The 16,366-nt window shown below is 35.5% G+C and overlaps 1 protein-coding gene across 3 annotated transcripts in view; it reads left to right on the top strand.

Moving 5' to 3' along the window:
- The first annotated feature begins 1,476 nt into the window (after positions 1-1,476).
- Positions 1,477-16,366, top strand: part of dock1 (dedicator of cytokinesis 1) — a 506,089-nt gene continuing 491,199 nt past the window's right edge. For all 3 annotated transcript variants that reach the window (XM_030163232.1, XM_030163231.1, XM_030163230.1), the window contains exon 1: positions 1,477-1,682. In XM_030163232.1, coding sequence (XP_030019092.1) covers positions 1,640-1,682 — 43 coding nt within the window. In that variant the 5' untranslated portion in view covers positions 1,477-1,639. The remainder of the gene's footprint in view (positions 1,683-16,366) is intronic.

Raw genomic sequence — 16,366 nt, 5'->3', positions numbered from 1 at the left:
GACTAAAGTTCTCATAATTCTTGCATGAAAGAGTTAATCCAGGTGTGTCTGCTACTTCTTGTTGTGACTGCTGATTAACCCTTTCATGCATTGTGGTCACTCCAGTGGACAGTTCCTCTCCAGCTGTTCTCTTATATATTTATAGGTTTTGTTGTTATAGTTCCATATCAGCCAACACAGTGGACACTTATGCAACATCCCATAATACACTGCAATTCATACCATTACTATAACTTTGCTGCTGTTGATAAACCCGATCTGCAGTGACATGTTTAAGTGTAAATCAGTTGTTATTTGTTAGACAAAAAGAGTTGTTTTTTGCATATTATATGAGGTAATAACTAGCATTAGAGTATGTTAAAATGTGAGAAAACATCAAATTAGCAGCCTTAAAAATGGTTTTATTTCATTGTTTGTTTGTTTTTTCCATTTTACTTTCTGATAGTGGGTTTTAAATACATCTTTCTTTACTTAAAAAATTAAATGCATGGACATTTTGGTAACTCCATGAAAAAACAAAACAAACAAAAAAAAAACTCGATGGCAATTTTTTTTTTTATGCCTAAGGAGGTATAAAAACACTCCAGAAAAAAAATCTTGACTAAAGTTCTCATAATTCTTGCATGAAAGAGTTAATCCAGGTGTGTCTGCTACTTCTTGTTGTGACTGCTGATTAACCCTTTCATGCATTGTGGTCACTCCAGTGGACAGTTCCTCTCCAGCTGTTCTCTTATATATTTATAGGTTTTGTTGTTTTAGTTCCATATCAGCCAACACAGTGGACACTTATGCAACATCCCATAATACACTGCAATTCATACCATTACTATAACTTTGCTGCTGTTGATAAACCCGATCTGCAGTGACATGTTTAAGTGTAAATCAGTTGTTATTTGTTAGACAAAAAGAGTTGTTTTTTGCATATTATATGAGGTAATAACTAGCATTAGAGTATGGTAAAATGTGAGAAAACATCAAATTAGCAGCCTTAAAAATGGTTTTATTTCATTGTTTGTTTGTTTTTTCCATTTTACTTTCTGATAGTGGGTTTTAAATACATCTTTCTTTACTTAAAAAATTAAATGCATGGACATTTTGGTAACTCCATGAAAAAACAAAACAAAACAAAAAAAAACTCGATGGCAATTTTTTTTATGCCTAAGGAGGTATAAAAACACTCCAGAAAAAAAAAAAAAATCTTGACTAAAGTTCTCATAATTCATGCATGAAAGAGTTAATTAGACACACCTGGATTAATCAGTGTGTCCAATCATTTTGTTACTTTTAATTATATGATAAAATAAAGCTGTGGGCATTTCTCTTTTTTTCATGCAGGTTGTGGGCATGTGTCTGGTGGGCATTAGTGTGCGCCCCCTCTTCTCTGCTGCCCGTCTTGTGTTTCCGCCTGTCTGTAAACACCAGTGGGAGTTGAACCGCCGCCTACATGGACTCCCAGCCTGTGCGTTCCCGTCCTCCCCCTGGCGGAGCGTCCTGTCACTGGCGGAAAATGGCTGCTCGGTGTAGCTCTCCAAAGCTCGGACAAAAGTGAACCAAAGTCCGCTTAAAAGAGCACCGGACGCGTTTTGGACTTTACCCAACGGCCCCCGGGACACCCTCCGGGACGCGCGGACGCACAGACATGTCTCGCTGGGTTCCAACCAAGAAGGAAAAATATGGTGTTGGTACGTAACAAAACTTGCATGCTCCATCGTTAGTTAGCCTGTCCTAGCTCTGTAGTGGCACAAGTTTTGGGAATGGGTTGTGTTTAGAAAGCGGGACTTCTTTTATTTCCCGTGCGTAACAGTGTCCTGGTGCGGAATTTGGATGAATAGTAGGAATGCAAATGGGAATCGGTGGTGTTTTGAGCGGCACTTTGGATGAAATGCAAAACAAGGAATCAGTGTCTATTGTAAAGGAAGAGGACTGTATCTGTGTGTGTGTGTGTGTGTGTGTGTGTGTGTGTGGATTGGGAATTGTTAGAGGCGCGCCTAGTTGTTGCAACGCTGTTTCCTGTGTTCTGTGTTCTGGGGCCTCTGCTCCAAACTCAGCAGCAGTAACAGGCTCCGTTTGACTCACAACACTTGGTTCTACGAGTTCTTTATGGTCACACGAGTGTCTGGAGCTGAGAAAAAGCCTCTGTGTCGGTGGTGGTTTAGTGCAGTGCGTCCACACACACCGGCCTGGGAACAGTGTCCCCTTTAGCTTCCACTCAGTCCTGCAGGAGGATTTACCCTGCAACACTGTACACAGGCCTGGAGCCCAGACAGATGAGGCTGGGACTGGGGCTGGGATGGAAACAGGGGGTTTGACTAGGGTTTTATCACAAAAAGTGTATTTAACTAGGGTTTTATCACAAATAGTGTCATTAACTAGGGTTTGGGATGGAAAAAGTGTCTTTAACTAGAGTTTTATCACAAATAGTGTATTTAACTAGGGTTTGGGATGGAAAAAGTGTATTTAACTAAGGTTTTTATCACAAATGGTGTCATTAACTAGGATTTGGGATGGAAAAAGTGTCTTTAACTAGGGTTTTATCACAAATAGTGTCATTAACTAGGGTTTGGGATGGAAAAAGTGTCTTTAACTAGAGTTTTATCACAAAAAGTGTATTTAACTAGGGTTTGGGATGGAAAAAGTGTATTTAACTAAGGTTTTTATCACAAATGGTGTCATTAACTAGGATTTGGGATGGAAAAAGTGTCTTTAACTAGAGTTTTATCACAAAAAGTGTCATTAACTAGGGTTTGGGATGGAAACACGGGGTTTGACTAGGGTTTTATCACAAAAAGTGTATTTAACTAGGGTTTGGGATGGAAAAAGTGGGTTTAATTAGAGTTTTATCACAAAAAGTGTCATTAACTAGGGTTTGGGATGGAAAAAGTGTCTTTAACTAGAGTTTTATCACAAAAAGTGTATTTAACTAGGGTTTGGGATGGAAACAGGGGGTTTGACTAGGGTTTTATCACAAATAGTGTCATTAACTAGGGTTTGGGATGGAAACAGGGGGTTTGACTAGAGTTTTATCACAAAAAGTGTATTTAACTAGGGTTTGGGATGGAAACAGTGTCTTTAACTAGAGTTTTATCACAAAAAGTGTATTTAACTAGGGTTTTATCACAAATAGTGTCATTAACTAGGGTTTGGGATGGAAAAAGTGTCTTTAACTAGAGTTTTATCACAAAAAGTGTATTTAACTAGGGTTTGGGATGGAAAAAGTGTCTTTAACTAGAGTTTTATCACAAAAAGTGTATTTAACTAGGGTTTGGGATGGAAAAAGTGTATTTAACTAAGGTTTTTATCACAAATGGTGTCATTAACTAGGGTTTGGGATGGAAACAGGGGGTTTGACTAGGGTTTTATCACAAAAAGTGTATTTAACTAGGGTTTTATCACAAATAGTGTCATTAACTAGGGTTTGGGATGGAAACAGGGGGTTTGACTAGGGTTTTATCACAAAAAGTGTATTTAACTAGGGTTTGGGATGGAAAAAGTGGGTTTAATTAGAGTTTTATCACAAAAAGTGTATTTAACTAGGGTTTTATCACAAAAAGTGTCATTAACTAGGGTTTGGGATGGAAAAAGTGTCTTTAACTAGAGTTTTATCACAAAAAGTGTATTTAACTAGGGTTTGGGATGGAAACAGGGGGTTTGACTAGGGTTTTATCACAAAAAGTGTATTTAACTAGGGTTTTATCACAAATAGTGTCATTAACTAGGGTTTGGGATGGAAAAAGTGTCTTTAACTAGAGTTTTATCACAAAAAGTGTATTTAACTAGGGTTTGGGATGGAAACAGGGGGTTTGACTAGGGTTTATCACAAAAAGTGTATTTAACTAGGGTTTTATCACAAATAGTGTCATTAACTAGGGTTTGGGATGGAAACAGGGGGTTTGACTAGGGTTTTATCACAAATAGTGTATTTAACTAGGGTTTGGGATGGAAAAAGTGGGTTTAATTAGAGTTTTATCACAAAAAGTGTATTTAACTAGGGTTTGGGATGGAAAAAGTGTCTTTAACTAGAGTCTTATCACAAAAAGTGTATTTAACTAGGGTTTGGGATGGAAAAAGTGGGTTTAATTAGAGTTTTATCACAAAAAGTGTATTTAACTAGGGTTTTATCACAAATAGTGTCATTAACTAGGGTTTGGGATGGAAAAAGTGTCTTTAACTAGAGTTTTATCACAAAAAGTGTCATTAACTAGGGTTTGGGATGGAAAAAGGGGGTTTAATTAGAGTTTTATCACAAAAAGTGTCATTAACTAGGGTTTGGGATCTAAAAAGGGGGTTTAATTAGAGTTTTATCACAAAAAGTGTCATTAACTAGGGTTTGGGATGTAAAAAGGGGGTTTAATTAGAGTTTTTTCACAAAAAGTGTCAATAACTAGGGTTTGGGATGGAAAAAGGGGGTTTAATTAGAGTTTTATCACAAAAAGTGTCATTAACTAGGGTTTGGGATGGAAAAAAGGGGGTTTAATTAGAGTTTTATCACAAAAAGTGTCAATAACTAGGGTTTGGGATGGAAAAAGTGTCTTTAACTAGAGTTTTATCACAAAAAGTGTCATTAACTAGGGTTTCTGATGCAAAAAGTGGGTTTAATTAGAGTTTTATCACAAAAGTGTCATTAACTAGGGTTTGGGATGGAAAAAGGGGGTTTGACTAGGGTCTGAGGAGAAAAAGTGTATTTAACTAGGGTTTCTGATGCAAAAAGTGGGTTTAATTAGAGTTTTATCACAAAAAGTGTCTTTAACTAGGTTTTCAGATCCAGCAACTGTATTTCATTAGGGTCTTAGCACAAAAAGTGTCAGTAACCAGTGTTTCTCATGTAAAAAGTGTATTTAATTAGGGATTCTGATTTAAATAGTGTCATTAACTAGGGTTTCTGATCCAAAAAGTGTCATTAATTAGGGTTTCTGATCCAACAAGTCTTTTTAATTAGGGTCTTATCACAAAAAGTGTCATTAACCAGGGTTTCTGATGCAAAAAGTGTCTCTAACTAGGGAGTCTGACCCAAAAAGTGTCTTCAGTGAAGGTTTTTGATGCAAAAAAGTGTCTCTTATTAGGGTCTTATCACAAATAGTGTCATTAACCAGGGATTCTGATCGTGAAAGTTTATTTAAACAGGGATTCTCATGCAAAAAGTGTATTCAATCAGGGTTTATGATCCGTAAAATCTCTTTAACCAGGGTTTATAATCCAACAAGTGGCCAAAAACCCAGATTTCGCATGTCAAACCAGAACTGGAGCAGGTGAAATAAAGTACATAGGTATCAAGCTTATTATTTGTATTTCAAAGGAACTCCATCCTCTAAAAGTACAACAGTTGATTAATATTTTCTTAAACTTCTATATGCATCTTTTAACACTGAAACATTCTAATGAAGAAAACAAAAACACATTAGTTCCATGTCTTGATAAATTAAAACCTAAAACTCCTCCCATCTCAAATAAAAATTAGTGAACTCCTGATAAAAGATGCTTTTTTGACTAATCAACTAATTGATTATGTGTGCACAGCTATAGTAAAAAGTACTATAAGTGTTCAGTAAAATAATTAAATTTACCTTTTGAGATGTTGTGGATTAATCAAACTGAAAGCAGAACTTCAACCGGCTGCACATGATTGAAAAAAATAAAGATAAATATGTACTGATCAAATGACAAGTGAGTGTATTTTCCAGCGACGGTTTGTCCCATATGACACTGGTTTTGTGTTGATTATTTTTCATGAATAAAGAAGGAACGAAGAGGTGAAGTCAGTTAGAAAGTAAAGCACAAGTATGTCAAAGTTTCCTCTCGTCCAGTATTACTTCACACCTCTGCAGAAAACTACAACTAATTTACTGAAAGTGACCACAAGGCCCAGATAATCTCTGTTTCCCACTGTAGAACTGACAGCAATAATGCTATTATAGTGAATTATGGTGCATTTCTCCCATAATGTTTATGGGTATTAAGAGTTTAAACTGCAGTTATTACATTGTTTTGGAGATATTTCATTTAGTTCCTTGTCTTCGTGTGGTGCGTACAGCTTTTGCATCATTACGAGCATCAAGTCATGACCCAGAGAATGTAGTTCACATCATTTTATTAGAGCTAAACAGAATTTTAGTGCTTAAAAGAATATTTTTTTTAATAGAATTTTGCTCTGTCTTTGTGGAACGCATCACAGTATTTGCTTTGGAACACTGTGGATATGTTCGGTCGGTATTATAGCGAGGAGTTGTATGTGTTTTCAGTAAGAGTCCAGTGTCATGACAATGGATTGTTATTTTTCATGTGAATGTACCCTCCGTATCCACATTGAGCGTCCATTAGCCAGTGTTTGTAGATGTATCAGGGATGCGGATGCTGACTGATGGATGCACTCCTCACACATTTAGTCTCCTTATGGGATGGGCTGCTATTACAGACGTAGACGCTTTATGATACATAGATGTGGTCTGAAATACTGCGCTGTAGCTGTTAGGGCTGGAAGAAAACATCGGTTCCGCAATATATTGTGATATTTCATTTCACAATACTGTATCAATATTAAAAAGTACTCTATCAATATTTTTAGGTATTTATTCAAATGCAGACATGGTGAGGGTTCATTTTTGTTTTTCTTTTTGTTTATATTTACCTCCGCCAAGGAGGTTATGTTTTTGCCAGGGTTTGTTTGTCTGTCTGTCTGTTTGTCTGTCCGTTAGTGTGCAACATAACTCAAAAAGTTACGGACAGATTTGGATGACATTTTCAGGGTTTGTTGGAAATGGGATAAGGAAGAAATGATTAAATTTTGGTGGTGATCGGGGGTGGGGGGGCCCACGGGGGGGTCCCATTTCCAACAAACCCTGAAAATTTCATCCAAATCTGTCCATAACTTTTTGAGTTATGTTGCACACGAACGGACAGACAGACAGACAGACAGACAAACAAACCCTGGCAAAAACATAACCTCCTTGGCATGGGGGGGCCCACGGGGGGGGGCCACTGATCAGCCTTGGCGGAGGTCTGCGCTCTCCGAGTGCTTCTAGTTTCACACTGTTTTGTTAAATCATGGTTATTTCAAGCATCCTAAAGTACTTTTTAGTGTGTGAAAGAGGCAGACGTTAGTTCTTTTGGTGCACAAAAATAATGGATTATTCAGGGACTGTCCACTAGGCATTCTTTTCAAAACTAATAGAATGTGAACATTTGAGCAGGATCTAAACTGGAATGTCTGTGAAACATAATTTAAGATTTTACTAGGGATGCACCGATTCCAATACCAGTATCGGGTATCGGCTCCGATACTCAGTGTGTGTACTCATATTCGTACTCGTAAAAGTAATCCGATACAAATGCACCGATACCACTTACGGCCGTTTGACATTCACAGTTCAGTGCAGCAGGTACGTGGCGGTGGAATAATGTGTGTGGAGTGTGAAGAGTGTGGAGATTTAACGAAATAAATGACGGTGATAAAAGTAACGCTGACTGACAGTAACGTTACAGACACAGACAGATACGGACGCAGCGTTCTGTCCGTCCTCTGCGTACATTCCATCCGTTTTCCAGGTGCTGGCGGATGAGTACCCAGACAGAGAATACCACCGGGAATACAAAGCGGTGCGGACCCCCGCCAGCGGAAGTGAAAACCAAACTTATCACTCATTTCTCTTTTCTCTTCCTGCTGAAGCTAAGCTGTTAAACCTTACCAGCGACAACGCTGCAATATTAGTATGACATTAGTGTTGCCTCTGTCGTCTCCATGTTTGTTTATTACTGACTTTCTTCTTCTTCTTCTCAGAAAACTTTACTCTTCTTCATGGTATTTGTCCAGTATGGTTAATTCAGAGCGGCGCCCCCTGGTGGATTAATTGACAAACGCTCATTCCAACGCATTAAATGTCAGTAGCAGCACTTTGTTCCAGTCAGACTAATGACAACGACAATAAAGCACATTTACAAAAGGAACTAACAACTGGAATGGGATTATTAATTACTCATATCAGTACTCAGTATCGGCAAGTACTCAAATGTAAGTACTCGTACTCGGTCTGGAAAAAAGTGGTATCGGTACATCCCTAGTTTTTACAGAGGAATGTTTTGTGATATAGCAATAGATCCTGTTCTGATCAAATAAAATTTGTTTAGTATTCATGCATATTTCTGGTGTAATTCCATTTTTACAGGAAATAATCTTTTAAAAAAAGACACAAACAAAAAAAATATAGCCTTGTAAGCAGTATTGTGATATGTATCGCGATATATATCGTATCGTGATCCTAGTATTGTGTTTTGTATCGTATCTCCAGATTCTTGCCAATACCCACCCCTTGTAGCTGTATGTATTTGTATGGGTTGGTATGTACACTATACGGACAAAAGTATGTGGACACGTTGAATTCAGGTGTTTATTTTCTAACAGTGGTCTGGGATACAAAACAATAATGACAAATGTTATAATAGTTTTATATTGGGATAAATATCATTACATTGGTAAGGTTGGTTTAAATTATATTTGCTTCTATACCTCAGAGTTGGTTTTTACTCAATTTCTCTCAACATTGATTTTTTTTTCTTATCCATTACTGTGATTTTAAATGTTCTACCTCTAAATTTCTAAAATATTTTTCATGCTCTGACTGCAAATAATAATTTTCTACCATAACTAACCATCTGGGTTCTTCACATCTCATTAAACTTGAAGGAAATATTGATGTTTATATCTCAAATCAGCATGAACAGGACATCTTACAGCTGTAGCCATGATCTGTCCCAATATTTTTGTCCATGTATTGTTTTATCAGACACTTCACAAACTGAAAACTGTAGTGTCTGATTTCATTATTAGAAGCTTCTTTGGTGGATTTTGTTTTTAAATTTTGATTTAATGCTGTGAAAATGATGGAAGAGATGGTTCCAATTTGTGGTTTTAGACTCCTATTTATATTCAGAGTCATTATTATAATGATCAAATGCTCAACATCAAAACATACAAGCAAATCAAGCAAAATGCAAAAACCTTTTTTCAGCATTTTAACGAAGAATGTAAACATAATAAGCCGTAAAACAAATGTCAAAATTAAACTATAATTGTCGTTTTGTCAGTTCAGTTCTGTGGCTACAGCTGCAGCCATGATGTCCCAATATTTTTGTCCATATAATTTATAATCATCAACATTTTCTTAAAGTTTTATTTGGCAAAATAAATACTTTAGAAATTTAGTGGTAGAACATTTAAAATCACAGTCATGGATAAAAAAAAAAAATATATATTGATGAGTGAAATTAAGTAAAAACCATCTCTCATCAATCATCATCATCTCATCAATGTAATGATATTTATCCCAATATAAAACTATATTTCAACATTTGTCATTATTGTTTTGTATCCCAGACCCCTGTTAGAAAACAAACACCTGAATTCAACGTGTCTACATACTTTTGTCCACATAGCGTCTTAACCCTGGCTCCTTCCTAATGATTCTTATCTCTTCTGAAACTATCCAAGTGCTCTTTAAAGTATTTTTTTTTTTTTAATCTTGAGTAAAGTTCTCCCAGGTTTCACTGAATGTAAAAGTGGATGAGTCATTAGTAGACGGTGAAGCAGCAGCCGTATCACCGCCACACAGGATTGGTAGGCTGCACACACGTTGCACTTTTAATACATCATGTGTTGACCAAGTAGCACTAATGAGCACTCTGTGAGACCTTTTAAGCTGCCAGCACCCACTGTGGACCTATTTCTGTTTCAGCAAAAGTTTTGTCACACCATTTACCGGTATCATAATGGCCCCATGGCTTTATTGGGGAACGGTGGAAAACTAGATACTTGAGTTTCCCAGTGGCTTAAATAATGAATACATCTGTCGTCTTATGTGGAGAATAGTAGTGATAATAAAGGTTTTGTTATCACCCCAGCTGATTCACAATCGCATTATTTGGGTCATTGTATAAGAGGGGTTTGCACAGAACGTACAGCGGCTGTAATCAACATCACAAATGAGACCTTGGAGAGCACATAGATCTGTGGTAAAGCTGTGTTGATTTATTTTGTAGGTGTTTGTTGGTGATTTTTGGCACTGTTAAACCCCTGGAGTATCGTGATCAGGTCGTAAAAGATTCAAGGATTGTTTATTGTTGTTCCATCATGGGCCATGAAGAATGAAATGTAGTAAAACAGTACAAAATGTTATAGATAAGATGGAAATATCCTCATGCGTATTTAATATATACATGGTCAAATCAAACAAACATTGCATTTGTGATCAGTTGGATTTAGGGACGTAACGATATGGAAATTTCATATGATGGTTACTGTGATGAAAATGATCACGGTTATTGTTATTATCACGGTATTATTGAAATTGTTCTCCAAATGTTCAAAAAGTACTTATATGCACACTGAAAGAATTTAACCAAGTTATATTTAAAAAGAAAAAAAAAAACATAAAATAACATGCACAATGTACCTTCTGTTGGCAGAAACATTCAAATATTAATTAATATTAAATATTGATATTATATATTATATTAAATATTAATATTAATTATTATAATTATTAATTATAAATATTATTATATGGTCTGAGTCTATTTTGTCTGGTTTTCAGTACTTTTGTATTTTGCCTTTATATACGATATAAACAAATGTTTACAACACCCATGTTTGGGATCGTTTTTTTCAGCACAACTTCATCTATATCATCTGCCTTTTATTTTTTTCACTTTCACCTACTATATCAACACAAAAGGACAAAAAACACACAAAAAATATATAAAATCGGATTTGAAAATGTATATAATTTATTACATAAATAACACACAGATGCTTAATGAACCTTTTCAAAGACTTTAAAAGTGAATATTGGTTCCAAATATTAGGTATATACAATAAAACTGTAATAAATTAAAACTATACTCAAATATTTGACATAAAAGCATAGCTTTACATATGTTTTTTTCCCCTAAAAGTGCGGTAATCAAACACAGTTATCATGATAATTAGATTTTAAATGGTAATACTAACCGTCTGCAATTTTACCGCGGTTTATCATTATACGGGTAATCGTTACAGTTGGATTAGTTGGATTACATTGAATGCTCTAAAACAGGGGTCTCAAACATGCGGCCCAGGGGCCAAAACTGGCCTGCTTAAGGGTCCAATCCGGCCCCAATGGGATGAATTAGTGAAATACAAAAATTACACTGAAGACATTAACAGTCAAGGATGTTAAAATAATTTTAGGTCAATTCGATGTAAAGTGGGTCAGACCAGTGAAATACTTTCATAATAAACTATAAATAATGAAAACCACACATTTTTGTCTTTGTTTTAGTGTAAAAAAAGTAAAATTACACAACATTTTTTACATTTACAGACTGGCCTTTTAGAAAAAATGTGAACAACCTGAACAAATATAAATAATCTGAAATGTTTTAAGAGAATTAAGAGTAATTGTACCAATATTCTGCCTGTTCTTAAATGTTTTGTGTATTTGTAGATCCACCGTGATCTGTAAGTTGTCATGGCATAAATTGTTAAAATTGCACTTTTTTTCTTAATAAATTTGATTTTGTTCATGTTTTTCACATTTTTTTAAAAAGATAGTGTATAGATGTAAACATTTTGATGATATAATTTAACTTTTTTCACTCTAAAACATAGAAGTTAGACATACAAAATTTGGAATTGATATAATTTATATATTATTATGCTATTATTTTAATGATCCAGCCCACTTCAGGTCATATTGGGCTGTGTGCAGCCCCTGAACTAACATGAGTTTGACACCCCTGCTCTAAAATATAAAAAAAATATCAGTCACAGTTTCCTATAGATCAACTCAGTGCCTACACATTACTTGTTTTGTCCACGTAACAGACTAAAATCAACAGATGCATCATACCTATATGAGCAAAATAGTTCCGTTTTTGTACTTATATTGGAAAACTCAATAACATGTTTTCATTTTTAGTGGAATTAGTGCATTTGGTGCATGCTGCAGCTTAAAATGCACATATTTTTAGAAGTTTCCAGCAATAAAAGCACACCTTCCCTTGTATTCATTCACTTTTCTTTATGAAAAGTTTGGCATTGAGATGGTTACACACTGAAACCCTGTTGACATCCTCTTTCATTATGTCTGAAAGTAGGTGTGTTTCTCCTTCTGATCAGAAATGTGGACCTCCAAAAAGGAAAGGTTGGGCTAAAAATAAACTGATTAAATTCTACTGGTGATTATTGTGTGCTGATAAACACAACGTACAAACTAACAATGTTAGGAGAGGTTAGTGATGCTAATGATTAATAGGAAAATTTTAAAGATTTTAAGGGAAAATATCAGTTGAATAGATTAAAAAATCAGTGCCCCTGAGCCATTTTTTGGGCTAATTTGTTCATTTCCAGATGTATTTATTTATTTAAATGTTTAATAGTCTCACCTGCATTTCCTTTTTGCAGTTAACTGGTTTCTGATCAACTGAAACATATGGTACTTCCTCATATGAAATCTGTGAGTCAGTGACGGATCAGGTCTATGAATAACCAAGGGAACTGGAGTCGACGTAAACAAATAAAAACTGGTTTTCAATCAGAGACCAAAAAAAACAAAGATGAAAAAAAAAAAAAAAGTGCTGCCTGTTGAACACAAAATGTTCACTTCACAAATTTCTGTTAATAACACATTATAATCGAGCTTTTTTCAAGACTTTTACTCACAAATGATGAAGCTAGAGTCATTGCATTAGGGGCGAGTTCCGATAAAGTTTTACCATGTATATGCCCATTTTCAGACATTCTTTGTGTTGTAGTTGATGACTTTTCAGGTGGTCAGCAAATTTGTGCTGCTGCTACCTTCTGTAGTCTGATATGAAAATTTCGTATCATGGTTATTGTGACCAAAATTATCACGGTTATCATTATTATCGTGGTATTATTGAAATTGTGCTCAAAATGTTCAAAAAGTACGGATACACACACTGAAATAATTTAACCAAGTTGTAGTTTGAAAAAAAAAACAACAACAAAAAAATAACAACAAAAAAAGCCAAATAAAATAATTGGTACAATGTACCTTCTGTTGTAGAAACATTCAAATATTAACCCTTAGTGGTCTGAGTCTATTTTGTTCGTTTTTCAGTACTTTTGATTTTGCCTTTCTATACTATATAAACAAATGTTTACTATACCCATGTTTGGGATTTTTTTTTTTAGCACAACTTCATTTATATAATCTGCCTATTATTTTTTCACTTTAACCCACTATAAACACATAAAAATATATAAAATCCAATTTGAAAAAGTATATAATTTATTGCACAAATAACACGAAGATGCTTAACGAACCTTTTCAAAGACTTAAAAGTGAATACTGGTTCTAAATATTAGGTATATAAAATCAAAATTATAATAAATTAAAACTATACTCAAATATTTGATATAAAAGCAGATCTTTGCATAGGTGTTTTGTCCCCTAAAAGTGCAGTGATCAAACACGGTTATCATGATAATTAGAATTTAAATGGTAATACTAACCGTCTGCAATTTTACCGCGGTTTATCGTTATACCGGTAACACTGGGTTACAAAAAATGTTTTTTGCAAGTTGTCCAGGTTTTTTCAACTGAATTAGGACCATTTTGCACCGCTAAATCCAAAAATGACATCTGTTTTTCTCAATCAGATCAGGTTTTTTTGCTAATTTGATTTTGAAAAATTTGATCTTCTCACAAAATATAACTAGAAGCACTCGGAGAGTGCAGACCTCCGCCAAGGCTGATCAGTGGCCCCCCCCGTGGGCCCCCCCACCCCGATCACCACCAAAATTTAATCATTTCTTCCTTATCCCATTTCCAACAAACCCTGAAAATTTCATCCAAATCTGTCCATAACTTTTTGAGTTATGTTGCACAGTAACGGACAAACAAACAAACAAACAAACAAACAAACAAACCCTGGCAAAAACATAACCTCCTTGGCGGAGGTAATAATTAATACCAAAATAAGACTGGTAAGCACACTTTATGAAACTTGTGACTTGATTCCTGTTAGGTACAATGGTGTATTCACCGCAGATGTAGCAGAATACATCAGGCTTATTTTTGCAAGATCTTCTAGTCGAAGCCATTTCATTCACCTGTAATATTAAAAAAACCATTAATCATAAATTGGCAAAAGTAAAATCTTCAGAACTCGTTTATTGCAAGAAATATGAAAGAATTTTGTATCATATGATGTGAAAATGCCCATAAATGTAAGCCAAAATGTTAAAAAGCCAATATGTAGCATAGTTCAGAAAGTTGACCTGATTGAGCAAAATTAATGTGATTTTTGGATTCAGCACACCAAAATTATCCTAAATCAGCTCAAAAAACTTAAACAATAAATTTGTTGTTGACCAGTGTAATGGTTCCATCCCTAACCGCTAACCACGAATGACATAGCAACAGCTCATTTAACAGTTGTTGTTTGGTTCCAAGTTGGTCAAATCTAATATCTGCCAGCGAGTGACGGATTGCGAATAAATCACATCGAGCTGCGACATGTAATCTCTGCCTGAATATACGAGCAAGACTCGGTTATGTAACAGCGAAGGCAGCTAGCTTTCATGACAGCGACATGATTTAATGATTATAAATGCAAAGCTAACTGTAACCGCACCCTAGAAAAGAGTGGCATGTTGTCAGCAACTTTCCATCCCGGACGCTATTATAACCAAATGATTAAAAGCCCACACTGACCCTGCTGGTACTTGTGCTGCGTTCACAGTTCTGTGTGAGAGTGGAAAATGTCAGACTGAAAAATGCGACCAAAGCAATTCAATGACACATGGTAGATTGGTCTTTTTCTATATGTGTTACTTGTTACCTGTGTGCCTTGATAAATAAAGTAGTTAAAGTCAAAGCGCGGTAATGTGCTCGGAGTCAGCCATTTTTCATTGGGTTTTTATTAAAAAAATGGCTCGTAAAAGAGATCAATAATTACAGTAGAAAATGATACGGAGCGTTTTGTCTTGATAAAGTTTGCAGCTTTAGTTGCAGCCTTTGACTCTGATGTGTAATAGAAAATTCAAGGTAACTACACAGCTGATTTACTGCCACTAAGACTTATTGGAACTGGATAAGCTTCAGCATCTGAGCACCTTGACTTGATTTTAGAAACTCATGTTCTTGATGCGTTCCCGAGGCGGCTAACTTTATTGCTCGTACATTGTTTCTGAGGTTAAATGCTACCCTGAGGCACCAGTTCCACTTCCTCCTCCACAAACAATGTCTTCATTCTGGCTGGCATGTGCAGAATGCTGCCTATCAGCCTCAGTTTAACTCCACTGATCTGCTGAATTGATCATAAATGCATTGGCATTCATAAGCCGTCGCGTACAGACAGAATCATTGACCGACTTCAAATGGAAGTTGAGGCTTTTGGGCTCGGGATGACGTCTTTTTTTTCTCTCTCTCTCTTTTTTTTTTTTTTTTTTTTTCTTGACCTGTGTTCGTATCACAAAAGACGAGCCGGGCGATCCATTTGTCAAAGAAATGTTAAAATCAAATCCCTCTTGACCTTGAGCTAATTTCATTACACACTTCTTTTCTTGTCAAATGCCAACCGGCGCGGCATAAATCAAAGGGATCAGAAATGGTGAAGCCTGGTTATTCTTGTGGCATCTCAGAAGTGATTTAACAGGGCCGGAGGGGAAGATTTTTTTTTTTTTAGTGGTCTTGTGATGAATTAAGCTGAAATACTTAATGTTGTCTCATTAATTCGGCTGCTATTCCTGAAGAGATACACTATATGGAAATATTAATGATTATAAACTATATGGACAAAAGTATGTGGACATGTGGAATTCAGGTGTTTGTTTTCTAACAGGAGTCTGGGCTATAAAATAATAATGACAAATGTTATAATATAGTTTTATTTTGTGACAAATGTCATTAAACTTTAATGAAATATTGATGTTTATAAACTATATAGGGTGGGGAAGCAAAATTTACAGTATTTTGAGGCAGGGATTGAAAGACAGTGTATGACCAATTAGTTTATTGAAAGTCATGAGAATTTATTTGCCACAAGAAAATTGACATGATAGAAAATGTTTTTATTCTATGTGTCCTCCTTCTTTCTCAATAACTGCCTTCACACGCTTCCTGAAACTTGCACAAGTGTTCCTCAAATATTCGGGTGACAACTTCTCCCATTCTTCTTTAATAGTATCTTCCAGACTTTCTCGTAATAGTTTTGCTCATAGTCATTCTCTTCTTTCCATTATAAACAGTCTTTATGGACACTCCAACTATTTTTGTAATCTCCTTTGGTGTGACGAGTGCATTCAGCAAATCACACACTCTGACATTCTTTGCTTTCCTGATTACTCATATGGGCAAAAGTTTCTGAAAAG

This window comes from Sphaeramia orbicularis, chromosome 19 (genome assembly GCF_902148855.1).
Source record: "Sphaeramia orbicularis chromosome 19, fSphaOr1.1, whole genome shotgun sequence".
NCBI lineage: Eukaryota > Metazoa > Chordata > Actinopteri > Kurtiformes > Apogonidae > Sphaeramia > Sphaeramia orbicularis.
This window is presented reverse-complemented; position numbering and strand designations above follow the sequence as displayed.